Source organism: Tasmannia lanceolata, unplaced genomic scaffold (genome assembly GCF_043159265.1).
Source record: "Tasmannia lanceolata isolate RefF3 unplaced genomic scaffold, GAP_Taslan_0.1 ptg000005l, whole genome shotgun sequence".
Classification (NCBI taxonomy): domain Eukaryota; kingdom Viridiplantae; phylum Streptophyta; class Magnoliopsida; order Canellales; family Winteraceae; genus Tasmannia; species Tasmannia lanceolata.
Window position 1 is genome coordinate 5,531,092 of NW_027518682.1, and position 17,541 is coordinate 5,548,632.

Consider the following 17,541-nt stretch of genomic DNA (forward strand, 5'->3'; position numbering starts at 1 on the left):
TTCTATTGCTTGCCACGGTTCTCAATTCTCATACATTAAACCAAATCTGCCAGCAGATTGCTTTTCCAACAAGGGAGTCCCTCATATAGTTATTTGGTGACGATACTCATTAGTGGCTTGTGCGGTGAATTAAAAGCTCTCCATATGTTGGTCTCCAATATGAGATGTCACGGCTCTATATGTGTGTCCTCATAGCACAGCCTTTTTCCGTAACCTTTCATAGACAAGGAGGCACTAGGTTATGTTTTTATTATATACACAAGCATTTTCTGATGTTTCTAAAAATTCATTTGTCAGAGCTTACATGTAGGGGAGTGATAATCGACTCCCATATATCTTAAATCGACTTCCTATGTGTCTTTCTCTCTCCTCTGGGTTAGAGAGAAAAAGAGGAGAGAGAAAGACATGTGGGGAGTTGATTTAAGATATTTGGGAGTCGATTTATCACTGCCCCTACCCTACATGTAGTTCTAACGTATACAGTATACCTAAAGAAGAGAAATTATATGGTGTAAGGGCTTACAACAATAAGGCCTTAGTACGGTGGAAGTCCCATCCTTGGTATCTGATACAACAGCAGCTCCTCAAAAAGTGAGCTGCTGTTGGATCAAATATCAAGGGCGGTACCCCCACCCCTACCGTATTGTTGTAAGCCCCCATATAAAATCTCCCTAAAATGCTTCTTATGATGCATCTACTGTGATATTGAGCATTGAAGCTGCTTGTTGAAGATCTCTTCCACAGATAGAAGTTCGGGTGTTGTCAAAAAATCAAATTTTGCTGCCCAAATTCAAAATTACAGCTTCCATTTTCTGGAGACCATCTTCCCTGAAGGTCTTAAGGCCACTGGAACCTTGTTATGTTACTTTTTTGGGGAGACCTGGCCCTTCCAGGAGAATTATTTCCTGTTCATAGCAATTTAAACGGGCTACACTAATCCAATTTTCCAAATTTTCACTCCAAAACTCTGCCTTACTCTCAATGGGATATGAACTCAAGTCTCATTGGGATGAGAGACATATATGGGTTTGCAAGGGAAAGGAACCTACCTTTGTGACATAGGACGACATGTGGAAGGAAGTATCTTTCAAATATTAGGCTCACGTTTTAGTCGACTAGGGTGAGGAATAATTTAAAGGCAAACGAAATAGGTTATGTTGGCTGTAGGGATGATCCCATAGGATCCCAACACTAATCTATACAAGTTTCTATAATATGCAGTTCCTCTGTAGATCAGAGGGTTGGGATTATCCTATGGAAGCGATTTTTGGTCTACAACCTATTCACTTTGTGGCCCATCAAATGGACAGTTTGGATCATCCTACGGTGTGCCTATCAAATGGATGGTTTGGATCATCCTACATTGTGCCCATCAAATTGACGGTTTGGATCATCCTAATTTTTGAAAAAGAATGGACTACATGGGCTTACACATTATAAATTCTCATAAGAGATGTTGCCTTTATAAGAGGGATGTTGCCTTTATACTGTGGTATAAATTTGCCCACTTACCCGTCCATTTTCCCACTCTTTCACCTCCACAGTACGAAGGGTTGGGATGATTCTACGGAGCTGATTTTTTGGGCACCCCTTATCTACGTCGGGGCCTATCAAATGACCGGCTCGGATCACCCCAAAAATGTGGGCCCGCCATGTTTTTAGCGGTCACCTCATATAAGCTTATATGAGGGTCCGCTCACAATCACTTTCCCCACATATATATATATATATATATATATATATATATAAGGAAAATGATTGTACGCTCGAGCGTACCATATACGCTCGAGTGCCCAATCACATGGGTCCCACAATTTTTGTGGTGATCCAAAGCATTCATTTGCAAGGCCCTATCATAGATAGGGTGTGTACCAAAAATCAGCTCCATTGAATCATCCTAACCCCTCCAAAAGTGGAGGGCAAAAATGGGCAGATTTGTGGACACATAGTGTCTGTCCATTTTGACCACCACAAATGGATGGGTTAGGATGATCCTATGGAGCTGATTTTTGGTACACACCCCATCTATGTAAGGGCCTTTCAAATGAATGCTTTGGATCATCCTAACAAAGTGGGCACACATGTGATTGGGCACTCGAGCGTACCATAAGCACGTTTGAGCGTACAATTGGTGCCTCCCATTGGTGCGCTTAAGCGGGACCCAAACATTTAAACGAATGGGAGGCTTTATAACAACTTAAGCGCACCAAAAAAAATGGTGAGCTTAAGCGCACCAACAGTTTTCTCATATATATATATATATATATATATATATATATATATAGAGGAAAGTGTTTCTAGTCCGGCCGACTAGAGATCATTCTCTAGTCCGGCCGACTAGAGATCATTCTCTAGTCCGGCCGACTAGAGATCATTCTCTAGTCCGCCACCCAAAAACACATGGGTCCCACATATTTGGGTGATGCAAAGCATTCATTTGATGGGGCCTGACATAGAGACGGTGTCCACAAGAAATTAGCTTCATAGGATCATCTCAACCCTATGATTTGTGGAGCTTAAAATGGACGGCTATAAACCGCCACAAATCTGTTCATTTTTTAACTCCACAAATCGAAGGGTTAAGAAGATCCTATGAAGCTGAATTTTTGTGGACATCCTATCTATGATGAGGCCTATCAAATGAATGCTTTAGATCACCACCAAATATGTGGGACCCATGTGTTTTTGGGTGGCGGATTAGAGAATAATCTCTAGTCGGCCGGACTAGAAACACTTTCCTCATATATATATATATATATATATATATATAGAGAGAGAGAGAGAGAGAGAGAGAGAGGTGTTTCTAAGCACGTGCATTGGCATAAAAAGCCACCGATTGGTTCGTCTGGCGGGTCCACCTCTGCGGGGTCCACAAAAAGAGACCAATCAATCTACAAAAAGCGACCAATCAGTGGCTTTTTAAGCCACTTGTGCTTAGGGAGCTCCCTAAGCACGTGCTTAGAAACACTTTTCTCATATATATATATATAGGAAAATGATTGTGAGCTTGAAGCTCATATAGCTTATATGAGCTTGAGGGCCCAAACACATGTGGGCCCAGATTGTTAGAATGATCCAAAGCATTCATTTGAAAGGCCCTTACATAGATAGGGTGTGTACAAAAAATCAGTTCCATAGGATCATCCTAACCGATCCAAAAGTGGAGGGCAAGATGGACAGATACCGTTTGCCACAAATCTGCCCATTTTTGCCATCTGCTTTTGGAGGGGTTAGGATGATCCAATGGAGTTGATATTTGGAACACACCCTATCTATGATGGGGCCTTGCAAATGAATAGTTTGGATCACCACAAAAAATGTGGGACCCATGTGTTTGGGCCCTCAAGCTCATATAAGCTATATGAGCTTCAAGCTCACAATCATTTTATATATATATAAAGAGAGAGAGAGAGAGAGAGAGAGAGAGAGAGAGAGAGAGAGAGAGAGAGAGAGAGAGAGAGGAAAAGGATTGTACGCTCGAGCGTACAAAGCTTATGGTACGCTCGAGTGCCCAATCACATATGGGCCCACTTTGTTAGGATAATCCAAAGCATTCATTTGAAAGGCACTATCATAGATAGGGTGTGTACCAAAAATCAGCTCCATACCTAACCCATCCACTTGTGGAGGGCAAAATGGACAGACCACAAATCTGCCCATTTTTGCCTTCCACTTTTGGAAGGGTTAGGATGATTCAATGGAGTTGATTTTTGGTACACACCCTATCTATGATAGAGCCTTGCAAATGAATGCTTTGGATCACCACAAAAAATGTGGGGCCGACTAGAAAAGCTTCTCTAGTCCGCCGACTAAAAAACACAGTGGTCCCACATTATTTGGATAATCCAAAACATTCATTTGATAGGCCCTCGCATAGATAGGGTGTGCACAAAAAATCAACTGCATAGGATCATCGTAACCCTTTGATTTGTGGAGGTTAAAAATGGACAGATTTGTGGAGTTTATAAGCGTCCATTTTAATTCAAAGGGTTAGGATGATCCTATGGAGATGATTTTTTAGGCACATCCTATCTATGTCAGGGCCCATCAAATGAATGCTTTGGATCATCAAAATAATGTGGGCTCACTGTGTTTTTAACCCCCACTGTCTATTTTTAACCTCCCCAAATCGAAGGGCTAGGATGATCCTATGGAGCTGATTTTTTGGGCACACTCTATCTATGTTAGGGCCCATCAAATGAATGCTTTGGATCATCCAAACAACATGAGCCCACTGTGTTTTTGGTCGGCGGACTAGAGAGGGTTCTCTAATCGGTTGACTAGAGAAACTTTCCTCATATATATATATATATATATATATATATATATATATATATATATATATATATATATATATATATGAGGAAAGTGAAGCTACACCGCCGGCTTAAAATACAATGGGCCCACATTGTTTTGGTGATCCAAAGAATTCATTTGATTGGCCCTCACATGGATAGGGTGTCAACCAAAAATCAGCTCCATAGGATCATCCCAACCCTACGATTTGTGGAGGCAAAAATGAACGTGTAAAAACCTTCACAAATTTGTCCATTTTTGCCTCCACAGTTTGAAGGGTTGGGATGATCCTATGGAACTGATTTTTTATGGACACCCTATCTATGTGAGGGCCAATCAAATGAATGGTTTGGATCACCAAAACAATGTGGGCCAATTGTATTTTAAGCCGGCGGTGTAGCTTCACTTTCCTCATATATATATATATATATATATATATATATATATAGGTGAGTAAATCGATTACAAAAATGACAAGAATACCCTCAATGACTTGATATACTTGACAACTACTACATTCTCTATGTACTTCTCTGTGTACTGTAGTCACTAACTTCTGCAGCCTCACCTTTTCCTTCCAAATTGATGAATCTGTACCAATTAGCACATGATACATATACAACAAAGTCAAGGATTGCCAGAGCTGCTAGCAGAAAGTAAAACCTGTCCAAGTGACCCTTATTGAGGTTTTCAGGTATCCAACCCGGGTGACCATCTTTTGCAGTAATGTCCATGATTATTTTCACAAGCAAGCTACTTACATAGTTGCCTAATGACATGGATGTCATGTATAGGGAATTCCCAAAGCTCTTTAGTCCGTTGGGCATCTGGCTGTTAAAGAACTCCAGCAGACTCACATACATAAAAACCTCAGAGGCTCCTACTAATACATACTGAGGGATCTGCCACAGTATATTTAGGGAGCTAGATTCCTTGTAGCCATCACAACATTCTTGAGCGTGTTTTAGTCTCTGCGTTTCCACAATTCCAGCAGAAACCATTGCCATTGCCGAGATTATAAGCCCAATTCCCATTCTTTGAAGCTCTGTGAGATCTCTCAGATTCTTCTTGTGCAATCCACAGGGGAGAGGAATGGAGCATCGTTGGTAGATAAGAACAAAAGATGACACCCCAAATATTTCAAAGATGGACATACTTGCTGGAGGGACATGGAAGGTTTTCGAGATGGTGGTCTTCATGGCAGCACCTTGTTCGACAAAGACTGATGACATTTGAGTGAATACGACTGAGTATATTATGGTGCAGAGCCAAATAGGGAGGAGTCGTAGTATGCATTTCACTTCTTCTACCTGTGTTATTGTGCATAGGCGCCAGGGGTTCGCAGTAAGAACTTGGTCTTTTTGGTCGAAATCCTTGTATGTGATGACTGCTGCTCTGTCCAGAAACCTAAAGTGACAAATTTGAAATGTTATTCATCACAGAAGTTAGCATTGAAGTATAGATTGGTGTTGTTAATCTCAGAGCTTGCGCTTTCATAGAAGTGCTCACTAATATGTTTCATGAGGGCTGTTTAGCAAGTTCTGCCAGCAATCGAAGATCAACAAGTGGCAAGAGAAGTCGATTAATACCCAAGGAGATTGACTTTGTGTTCGTTTGATTTGTGGTTGATTCCCTACTAGCAAGGTATAGATTCAGGATTGTTTGGTTACAGACAGATAGCATTGGTTATTGAATTGGTTAATTCAGGTTGGATTCTCCCTTATCATTGGTTTGGCAATTAGATTTAGAAACACTTGGTGTATGGTAGAAAGTCACAAATAAAGCTCGGTAAGGAAGTTGTGCTCTTAGATGTTGATGAGAGGGACTTGGTATTGCTGAAAGTGATTTCAAGTAAGTGTACTACTTCCCTTTACAGAATCTTGAGTGAAGCAATTTCATCTTTTTCAGTGTCCTCTGCCTCAGTAACAGGAAAGATTGGTTAGTCTCTATACGAAGAACACGTCTTAAGAACCGCTATGGAGTGTCTTTCATTGTTTATTTATTGTTGGGAAGGCAGTCCCTATTAGTCAAACAAAATGGAATTTCCATATTCCATGATAGAGCCCTATGACAGGAGTGTCCAATCCGATTGCTTGATAACCAGAATGGTGTTCCTGAGTCATAAGAGTGACCGATTTAATGGCATTTCTGGTCTGAATTTGGGGAGGTGTTGTGGTGATGGTGAAGGTCTGTTCTTCATATTTGATTTTGATGGGTGTCAAGAATGGAACTTTCTCTGCTTGTTGGGAAAGTCCCTGAACTGGAATGCATACCTTGGCAATCGAAGAGGAACTGTTAATATATATATATATTAGCACTGACAAAAGTATGTGACAGACAAGTCGGCATTCAGTTAAGTCGCTCATATTCATTTCTTTCCTATCCAATTGAGTTGAACCAAGACAGCTATGAGAAAATGGAAACCGTAAACTAACAAGTGTATGTAAGAAGTTAAAACTGGTCCAAACCTGGTAGTCTACTACTTACCTGAATTGTTTGGTGTGGAGTATCTTTCTACCACCGTTGGTTGAATAATCATTTCCATTCACTTCATAGAGATCATCTCCGTGTGTTGGCATCTCGGCCCTCCATTTCTTCACTGCAGCAATGATAACCTGGCAAATACTAGCTAGGGAGTTGCCACCTGGCTTGAAGTTCCTATACCTTGGGGTCCCAATAAGAAACAAGACCAATGCAAGAAATGCAGACCCTGCAGAAGTCAAATACCCAAGGAACCATTTCCCTTTATCTTCTAAATATACCAAAGCAGTGGTGGAAAAGAGGGACCCAAGGTTCATAGCCATGTAAAAATAGCTGAAGAAGGCAACTTTTGAATTCACTTCCTTTGGATCCTCTCCATCAAACTGATCTGCCCCAAATGTGGCGATTGAAGGCTGGTACCCTCCCATCCCTAAAGCAATTTGGTATATACAGACGTAAAAGATTCCAACCTCTACTGTAGTAGGTGGTTTACATCGATGATTTCCATCACTTGGGATACAAGGTTCGTGTAAGAAAAGGTAAGACGATAGGGATAATAACACCAGACCCTGTAATGATACATTTGGGGGATTAGTTAATTTGCTTATGTCCTATTGGGCATAAAAAGTAGGCTTGCAACTTGGGTTGGGCTCAACCCGAACCCGACGGGTTCAACCCGATTTTGGCTTGGGTTGGGTTGGAATTTTCTCGGGTTGGGAAAAACCAACCCGATTTAATTTCGGGTTGGGTTAGGGTTGAGGCCTTGGCAACCCGACCTCCTTCCTCTAATTTTCTCATAATTTTCTCATAATTTTCTTTGATTATGATTTTTTTTCCTTTATTTTTCTATTTGGTCCTAGATAAACCGGAACGCAATCTGACCCAACTCGATTTCGAGGCGGGTTGGGTTAGGGTTGACCATCCTCGGTTGAGGGAATGCTATCTCGGGTTGGGTTAGGGTTGGCCTCAACCCGACCCAACCCGACCCGAGTTGCGCCTCTAATAAAAAAGACCCATGTCTATAATTTATTAGTTTTTTCCCTCGAAACTGTGGCAGGTGATCTGGGTTTTAGATGCTAAGGAATAAAAAAGACTGGCAGGATTAGAAAAGATTCTTACTAGCACAAAGATGACTTGAAATATTGCACAAGTCTTGTATCTTCCCCAATAAGAATCGCTTACAAAGGCACCCACAAGAGAGAAGAGATATGTAGTCCCAGTCCATTGGTTCACGTTGCTTGCAGCCTCGGCGTTGCCTTGTTGTAGAACCTTTGCCATAAACAGCACCAAATTCACCCCAACTCCAAATAGAGCAAGAGTAGCCATTCCTTGACTCACTGACCATTCAAAAACAAAGAGAAAACAAGAAAAACCACAACTTAGAAAACCAGTTACAGTTCAAAGAATTCAACAACCCAATTACAATTTTATATTATTAGTGAAATACTTTCCTTCTTTTTGGGTGCCTTACCAAGTATCAGAAATCCAACACTCCAACCTCCACTTTTTCCTTTGATAGAAGGTCGTCCATGACGATCTACCGACCCATCCCCTGTATATACTTCATCACCCTCTTTCTCCTCTAAGCATCCCTTCTCCTGTTACAACAATTTTTCTATACTCAAGAACACCACAATAGCAATTCCTTGGTATAAATTTGTGATAAAAAACATACTTGTAAATCCCTTTCTAGCATTGTCTTCTTCCCATTCAAATAAATCTCTCACTAATCCAATTAGAAAAATTACTTTATTGTTCTTGATTTGAAAGTATTACATGAAGCTTAAAGAAACAAGCAAAGCTCACAAATTCAAAATTCTAGTTAATTGAAAAAAATGCAGTGATCAATGATGCTTACCACCATGGTCTCCATCATTGATGTGTGTACTTGAGCTTTTGCCATATGGGACTAACAGAAAAATATGAGTAAGTAGGATCAAAGAAGAGAGGATGAGAGGGGAATTATATATATATAGGATCAAAAGCTTAAAAAGGAAGGCGGAGAGTACGACATAGTGCATGAATGCTTGGCGGAATACTGACATTTAGGAGGGTGGCTCCACCGTCATGACAAATGTATTGCTTACAGCCTGTTTTTTACAGTTTCATTGTAACTTTTAGCTTTTTAGGAAACCTTAGTTCTTTTGGCATGTTTTATCAGTTCTAGAGACCAGAATTTATCACCACAAGTGGCTAAGATTCTTCACTTACTCACCCATGTATGTGGTAGCCCACCTGTTATCAAACCAATTGTCGTACGTTTGTACTGCTTAGCTTTATAGCATCAATCTCCTCTGACCAAAGCAGTTTCAAAATATTGGTATTCTTCCGCATGCAAAAATGATATGTATTTGTTATATCAGCTGAATTAGGTGATATGAATTCTCATAGTTGCAGAAATAGAGCAATATGTAATGTTCCACTATGTATTTGTGTTTACTTTGATTTTTAATGATTTTTTTATAGGGATTTGCAAGGCAAATTCACTGAAAGCCATTTCACGGCTCACTTTTGCAGTAGAGAACAGCCACACAGGCCACTTTTTAGCTGTTTTAGTCTTGTTCATTCAATTCATCTAAGGTGGCTCTTCTCTCCTGCAAAAGTGAGCCTCGAAATGGCCTCCCGTGAGATTGCCTTGCAAATCCCTTTTTCTATATGCATATATGTTTTAACTAAATGTAATAATTTGATACTTTAGGAGATTGATATCTCCTAATGTAAAATTTCGTTTTCAGCCTTGCTTTTCATTACCGAAACCAAACCGTGTTTGAAACACCGTTGTCATACATGAGTCATTTTGTACCTTGGACTCTTACGCTCAAACATTTTAAAAAAAAGAGAGTGGGAAAGCTGTCAGGCTTGGTTGGACTCATCAATGGCCATCTGATACCCAGGTTAGCCATATCATTTTCAACCAATGAATGACAACGCTAATTAAAATTTTGTTTCTTGAGTTCATTTGATGGGAGAACCTGCCAAAAGCAGGTAAAATGTGTGACGAGATCAGACCTAAAACACCTCTGCCAGTTTGTTTGTTTGCTTGTTTTTAAATTTTATTGGTGAGCTCTCCTTTTTGTTTTCTTTTCCTATGGTGGGTAACGAGGTTTATTAACTGTATTTTTTTTTAAAATTTTCTTTGGGAGGTAGATTTTAACTTGCTCCTCGTCCTCCTTCCCCTTATCCGGAACCGACCATTTCAATTGCCTAATATAATCTTTTGTATTTATTTTCGGGTTCTAGTTAACACCATTTGAAAGTGATACCACAGCAAATACACATCCATTTCAATGATCACATGATAGTTTAAGATGGTAAATGGCTAATCAAAGAACCATCTTTTGGACTTACATAAATACATACACACAAAATAACTGAAACAATCAATAGAGAGAACTCATCTCCATATCTGGAAGACCCACTTGAACTGCCCAACAGCTAGCCCCTCAGATTTTCATGAATAGCATGTTAGAACCAAGCATGTGGGAATACCTGAAACTCCTCCAAAAAGGCCAAAAGCCCTTTCCAACAAAACCCACCTTTCTCAACATTAGATCTCACCCTTCCATCTCCAGAAAAGGGGAATGGAGAAAAGGGTCTAAAAGAGTTTAAAAGAAGAAGTGAGTTTTTGTCTCTCTGTTTCTTCTCCTGTTTATTTCTAACATCTACTCCCTTACGTGAAAGGAGTTGCTCCTATTTCTAACTTACCCCTATAAGCAGCCCTTGTTTGTGTTACACATGATGGAGCAACCCAAGTTGTTATCACACTCACTAAACCATCCCTTAATATCAATTTGGTGTGTCCCAATAACTAGACCTGCACACTCATCTCCTCCTCTTCGCCATCATCAACGACATCAGATCTCTCCTCGAACTTTATATTCCGATAACGCTTGGCGCATGCCACGTAGACAACAAAGTCAATGCTGGTCAAAGCAGCTAGGAAGAAGTAAAACTTATGGAGATGGCCTTCATTAAGGTTTCCTGGTATCCAACCAGGTCTATCATTTGTTGTGGTAATCTTCATGATTAAAGTCACAAGCAAGCTACTCACATAATTTCCAAGAGAAATGGAGGTCATGCAAAGAGCACTCCCAAAGCTTTTTAACCCATCAGGTGCCTGCCCATTGAAGAACTCCAACTGACCCACATACATAAACACCTCAGAAGCTCCTACCAGTGCATACTGAGGTATCTGCCATAAAATAGTTAGAGAGCTAGGATGCTTACAATCAACACAAGCGTACTGGAGTCTGTATATCTCCACAGTTCCGGCAGAAAGCATAGCCATAACTGCGATAATGAGCCCAATTCCCATTCTCTCTAGCTCTGTGAGCCCTCTCTTTCTTAGTCTACTGACAAGAGGATTGAGAAATCTCCTGTAGATAAAGATGAAAGCTGCGACTGAGAGGATGTCAAAGGAGGACATGCTTGAGGCCGGAATTCGAAAGTTTGAGATTGTAGTTTTCATGGCAGCTCCTTGTTCGACGAAGAGGGAAGCCATTTGAGTGAAGACTACTGAGTACATTATAGTGCATAGCCAAATTGGAAGAAGTCTCATTATGCATTTCACTTCTTCTACTTGGGTTATGGTGCACAGGCGCCATGGATTATGAACATTCTTCTCATGGGTGAAGTCTTCAGGAGTAAACACGGCTGCTCTATCCAAGAACCTGAGGATTATATAACACAGAAAACATCATTAATTGCTATTAAATGGGATGAATATTGTCATTAAATGAGGATTATATATACTGGAATTGGATGAACTTCTTCATAAATTTAGGATGATTTCACTAAATCTTGAATTCCATTACAATCAGTCCTAATGAGTGTTTATATAAAACACTAAAAGAGAAAACAATAGTAACACGTGATAATAGTGGATGAGATAAGAATAATATCTTAATCTAAACTGAGTGCTAATTAAAACAAATTCAATGTGAGCATCCCAGAAATAACTAGGGCGGTGGCTTCTTCTTCTCTATATGACACCCCCCCCCCCCCGCGGCGCTCCTCAACATTTTTTCCCTAAGTGACATAATTAATATAAAAATCACTGAAGAGGGTAAGAGAGATTGGTGAGGATGAAAATATCATTTCTAGGGACGTCAATGGATCCAATCCGCATAGAATCCACGTATGTTGGGTCACGATCCAATTCAGTATGTTTTTCAGATCCTACTTTTATTGTTTGGGTCGCGATCCATTTCGAAACGGACTGTCCATCGGGAGTGTCCTAGGTCCTACCAAGGTTGTTCCAAACGTGCTCGTGTCTTCCTATTGTTACCCTTTTCATTTCTAAAAAGAGGGTTACCACCACTTTGATCATATTGAAGACGACAAGTCCTCTTGAGTGGCTCACTAAACATCTAGCATTATGCATAATCGAGCCAATGGCCCATTAACCCAATATTTTTGGCAACTATATAGACAATAATAAGCATCCAATTATTATTGCACTTCCCCTATCTACAAACATTATCATCACACTTGTCACATGGAGAACAAAACCTTTTTTGTGTGCCCTAGAGAGTAGGTTACATTGCTATGGCGTGGCCCAAACGCCAATAAAAAATGTGTGGTAATTAAAATCACTCGTTCATTTTCAAATATTCCTCTTCAACAAGCTAATGGGTTCGCTTCAAATCCTAATCGAGGAAAAAGACCATACGTGCTTTTGGGACGTGTTTGTGTCACTACAAATTTGCATCATTCTTGTATTTAATGTGTGTGGGTGTGTACTCTCTTATTTTAATAATGGGATTCCTTTATTTATTCGTTATCTTTCTAATTAGTTGCTATGTGTTCGTGAAAGTGATACTTGAAACTCTTCTTTTATGCCAACCAACCCCACTTTCGTTTTTCTAATTAGCTATTATAAGTTGTTATAACTCCAAAACAGTTTGTCAATACTCTCTCTCTCTCTTCACACCATAGTTAGCAAAACTCCGTTTTAAACTCCTTTTTTTTTTTTTTGAAAAAAAACACGTTTTATTGGTGTGCTGTTTAAAACTCATTTTAAAACTTTCACAACGAATAAAACTCCGTTTTTTTGAGGTAAATGTTTTAAACACATTTTTTGGGTCAACTTTTCAATTTTACCCCACCGTATTTTGTAAATGACAAAATTCTAAACTCATTTTCTTGTATTTCCGTTTTTTTTACTACGTTTTTTTGAACCAGTACCGTATTAAACTCGATTTTTTGCCGTCCCGTTTTTTTGGCGAATCATGTTTTGCTAACTATGCTCTACACACACATCTAATGATATATAATGGAAAAGAAATTGGTGAGCCATAAATTCAGGAAATTGACATGGGTCTCCTTCCTAATTATATGGGTGCCAATAAAATCTCCTTATAAGAAAAAATAAGATTAGAAAGCTTATTTGAATCTAAAGCAACCTCCAAATTATACCTGAATTCCTGGGTGTGGGGTATCTTTTTGCCTCCACTGACTGCACATTTCTTCCCTTCAACCTCATATAGTTCATCTCCACTTGGCGAAACTTCGAGCCTCCATTTGTTCATCGCGGCAATGACCACTTGGCAAACCCTGGGGAAAGGGTTGCCAGCTGGCTTGAAGTGCCTATACCTGGGGGTCCCACCAAGAAACAAAACCAAGGCCATAAATGCAGACCCAGCAGAAGCCCAAAACCCTAGGGTCCACATCCCCCCATCCTGAAAATACCCTAAAATGGTATTTGAAAAGAGAGATCCAAGGTTCAAAGACAAATAAAAATAGCTGAAAAAGGCCACTTTGGAGTGCCCTTCCTTTGGGTCCTCCTCGTCGAACTGGTCTGCACCAAAGGTGGCAATGTTTGGCTGATATCCTCCGTTTCCCAGTGCAATCAGGTAGATTGCCATGTAAAATACACCGATCTCTAAGTTAGAATGGGGCCCACATAGAGAGAACCTGTCCCCACAGCCAGAAGGTTTAACTAGGAAAAGGTATGATGATATAGATAGCATTACCAAACCCTGCCCCATTCCAAAAAAAACAAAAACACAACATTATATTAGGTGGGTCTCTAACTCTCGGGTTGTAGTGAATACACTGAAGTACAGCGTATAGCTTTGTACAGTATAGGGAAAAAAATCTATTATTATTTAGCCAATCTTATGTAGGGTTTCTTACCAGTACAAAAATGGCTTGAAAAATGGCACAGGTCTTGTATCTTCCCCAATAGGAATCGCTTACAAAGGCACCCACGAGAGAGAAGAGATAAACAGTTCCCGTCCATTTGCTCACGTTGTTGGCAGCGTTTGCGTTGTCTTGCTGCAAAACCCTTGTCAAAAAGAGCACAAGATTCACTCCAACTCCAAAGAAGGCAAGAGTAGCCAGACCTTGATTCACTGAAATATATCACAAAACATAGAACCACAACAAAACCCACTTAGACATAGAGGCTTTCATTCGAAATACATGAGAGATTATTATTATTATTATTATTATTATGAGAAAAGCGTCTCTAGTCGACTAGAGAACCTTCTCTAGTTTGCCGACCAAAAACATTGTGGGCCCATGTTGTTGGGATGATCCAAAGTATTCATTTGATGGGCCCTGACATAGATAGGGTGTGCGCAAAAAATCATCTCCACGGGATCATCCTAATTGACCCTTCGATTTGTAGAGGTTAAAATGGATCGACAACTATGTGGAGGTTCGATTTGTGGAGGTTAAAATGGACGCATGTAAACCTTCACATATATGTCCATCCATTTTAACATTCACAAATCGAAGGGTTAAGATGATCCTATGGAGCTGGGTTTTTGCGCACACCCTGTCTATGTCAGGACCTATCAAATGAATACTTTGGATCATCAAACAATATGGCCCCACTGTGTTTTTAGTTGGCGGACTAGAGAGGATTTTCTAGTACGGACCAGAGACACTTTTCTCTATTATTATTATTATTATTATTAGGGAATTGCTAGCGTCCATTGCAAAAGGCATTTTGCGGCTGGTCTGTTGCACGTCAGACCAGCCACCTCATGAATGGAGACAAAAAGCTGTTGTCTTCACTAATGAGGTGGCTCGTTTGACGTGCGACAGACCAGCCGCGAAATGCCTTTGCCGATGGACCTTAGCAAATCCCTTATTATTATTATTATTATTATTATTATTATTATTATTCGATGAGGAAATGATATAACCCTTGAGAAATGATATTTCCACTCCCCTTGATAGTCGTTTCTTAGAAATGAAATGCTGAAAAGAATGAAAATATCATTTCCAATAAGACTTGTGTTCCACCTCTCTCGAAAGATGAACAAAAAGGGGTGGAAATATCATTTCTTATACGCTCTCTTGCTGTTTCTCTTCCGACAACTTTATTATGCTATCGTCAAGTAATAAAACTCAGCATGAAGTCAAGCAGCAACACGTGTTTATGCTGGACGACAAATGGAGCCTGATTTCTTCGAAGAATGACAGAAACTTTTCTTTTCTTTTCTTTCGTCTTATGTATCATGTTTTCTGGAACTAGAAGCTTCTTTTGCCATTAAAAAAAAGCAAAGAGGAAAGGAAAAGGTCGATCTTACAATATACATGGGTGCTCACTGGGAAGTGACATCTGCATAGATACCCTTTTTTTAAAATAAAGGCACTCCTCACTTTATTAATTACTGTTTTTGTTACCCGAGGTAGGCTAATTTTAGGAAGGGATTTGCTAGGGACCATTGCAGAAGGCATTTTGCGGGCCTGCTGTTGCATGAGAGAGCAGCCACATAGACTCAGATTTTGTCTTATTCAATTAACTCATCTGATGTGGGAGCCCTGGCCTCTCAATCAACAGCTAGCAAATCCCAGTAAGGAATTATAATAACCTTTATTACCTAGTTAATTAAGCCCAAAACAAAACAAAGATGGGAGTGCCATTAGTAAAGCAATGGATTGCGGATATCTCAAATGAAAATCATATGATTCTTTAGCACTTGTTGACTTGCTTCTGCCTTGATTCCTTTCTCTCCTGTGTTTCTTCAGTTTTATGTATTTTCTTTTTCCCCTTGTATCGACCATCTTGGTCTCTTTGGCTTTAATATATAAATTTAGCTTTATAAATTCCGTGACCATTTTCCAAAAAAAAAATTTTTTTTTATGAAAAATGTACAAAGAAAATTAATAGTGTTATGATTTTTTTACCTAGTAAAAAAATTCCTGCTTCCCAGCCTCCACTTGTTCCTTTGATAGCAGGGCGTCCATGTCGATTCACAGAGCCATCTAATGTATACTCTTCCTCTTCTAAAACCTCTTTTCCTTCTCTTGATTTCATATCTTCAAATCCACCAATCTGAACTTCCTGTTGCAAGTTCTTGGCCTGATTAATTCAGTTTATCAAACACTCATAAACAAGAACATCAGTAATTATTAATGTCCCCAAAAATCTATCATTTTCCTTTAACACCAGTGCAGAAGCGTTTTAATTTGGGAAATGGGAAAAGAATAAAACAAAGTTTCGAAAATGGGAAACAAAAACACGTAATCAACAGTTTCTGGTGGGTTCCATGCAATCCATCCACCTTGTTGTAATCAAGGGTAAGGCTTGAGTGGGTGATTATGTCAACATAAAAACTAATAGGAGATTTCTGGAAATATTATCTACCACTAATTCAAAAAGTAATATTTCAAAATTACAAGGGATATAAATCAAAAGGTTTAGAGATAGCCTTGATCGAGGCCCAAAAATCACGTTCTCATTGTATCCCAAGATATAACTATCCTTCAGGGTTTCTCGTGAAAACCGGTAGTTTTTTGGGGGAGAAAGATAGATCAAGAAGACGTTTTGGTTCTAGAGATAATAGAGAGATGACAGAGCCGTTACAAAAATTTAAAAAGTGGGACATTTCAACGTTCCATGCCCCTGGAATCTCTCCCACTTTCCCAAATATCTTTTAACTGTACACCCAACTAACTTAATTTCCTAAAAATTAGGAAAAGATAAAAAAAATAAAAAATTAGATATATAAATTTTAAATTACAAAAAATCTAACATTGGGGTTAGACGCAATTTACAATTTACTGTATTAGAAACGAATGCAACTCGAAACAATAAAATGGGATTTGCAAGGCTTATATTTCATCATGTAAGCAGAAAATAGATTTATTTATTTTTGTTCATGTTGAGAAAAACTACAAACCCCCTTAGAGTCGTTAGAGTTTGCCATTGATGCGCGCTCTTGGAAAAGCTTCTTTGGGCTACAAAAAAATGTGAGGAAAATATGTAGAATTTTGAAGAATATGAGGAACCAAGAAAAGATAGGGAGAAGAGAAAGAGAGAGTGACGGAGGAGTATGAAGTTGGTGAAGCAAGAAGAGTGTGGGGGTGAATATATAGGGGAGGAAGGGTTAAATGGACGGTGGAGATGTTTGAAAAGAGGAAAGAGGGATGGCCCACGGGGCCAAACTATCTAAAGTAGTGTTGCAAGCATTTGGTGGGAGGGGATGGCGTTCTCTGTTGCGTATATGGATATTGAAGCTGAAAGGTGTCCTTTTCAAAGATCCAAGTTGTCTAATTGTTTGGCTGGCTTGAGAATGAAAGATGTACATAAACTTTGAATTCCTTGTTTTCATCGATGTTATGTATGATTCCCAAGTGTTGTTGAAAAGGAGAAGTAAAAATGAAGAGAGAGAGAGAGAGAGAGAGAGAGAGAGAGAGAACCCTAATGGTTATGGGTCATATGACTCACGTGTTGTTCAAAAAGAATTTTTTTTAAAAAAAAACCATCCATTTCCCTGGAATATCATGTGTGTATATCAAAATTCA

At 39.4% G+C, this 17,541-nt stretch overlaps 2 protein-coding genes across 3 annotated transcripts; both read right to left on the minus strand.

Annotated features, from left to right (window-relative positions):
* Positions 1-4,769: 4,769 nt before the first annotated feature.
* LOC143877222 (protein NRT1/ PTR FAMILY 7.3-like) lies at positions 4,770-8,780 on the minus strand. Its single transcript, XM_077379144.1, has 5 exons — positions 8,636-8,780; positions 8,249-8,375; positions 7,897-8,114; positions 6,784-7,346; positions 4,770-5,703 (listed from the first exon to the last, which is right to left on the minus strand). The coding sequence occupies exons 1-5, from the start codon at positions 8,678-8,680 to the stop codon at positions 4,818-4,820; spliced, it is 1,839 nt and encodes a 612-aa protein (XP_077235259.1). The 5' UTR covers positions 8,681-8,780; the 3' UTR covers positions 4,770-4,817.
* A 1,246-nt stretch (positions 8,781-10,026) lies between these two features.
* LOC143877225 (protein NRT1/ PTR FAMILY 7.3-like) lies at positions 10,027-17,097 on the minus strand. 2 transcript variants are annotated; one of them, XM_077379147.1, is made up of 5 exons: positions 16,917-17,097; positions 15,922-16,078; positions 13,915-14,132; positions 13,195-13,757; positions 10,027-11,447 (listed from the first exon to the last, which is right to left on the minus strand). In XM_077379147.1, the coding sequence occupies exons 1-5, from the start codon at positions 16,941-16,943 to the stop codon at positions 10,586-10,588; spliced, it is 1,827 nt and encodes a 608-aa protein (XP_077235262.1). In that variant the 5' UTR covers positions 16,944-17,097; the 3' UTR covers positions 10,027-10,585. The 2 variants fall into 2 exon arrangements, with proteins under 2 accessions (XP_077235262.1, XP_077235264.1); XM_077379149.1 differs by having other exon boundaries at positions 15,922-16,096; positions 16,917-17,088.
* Positions 17,098-17,541: the final 444 nt, after the last annotated feature.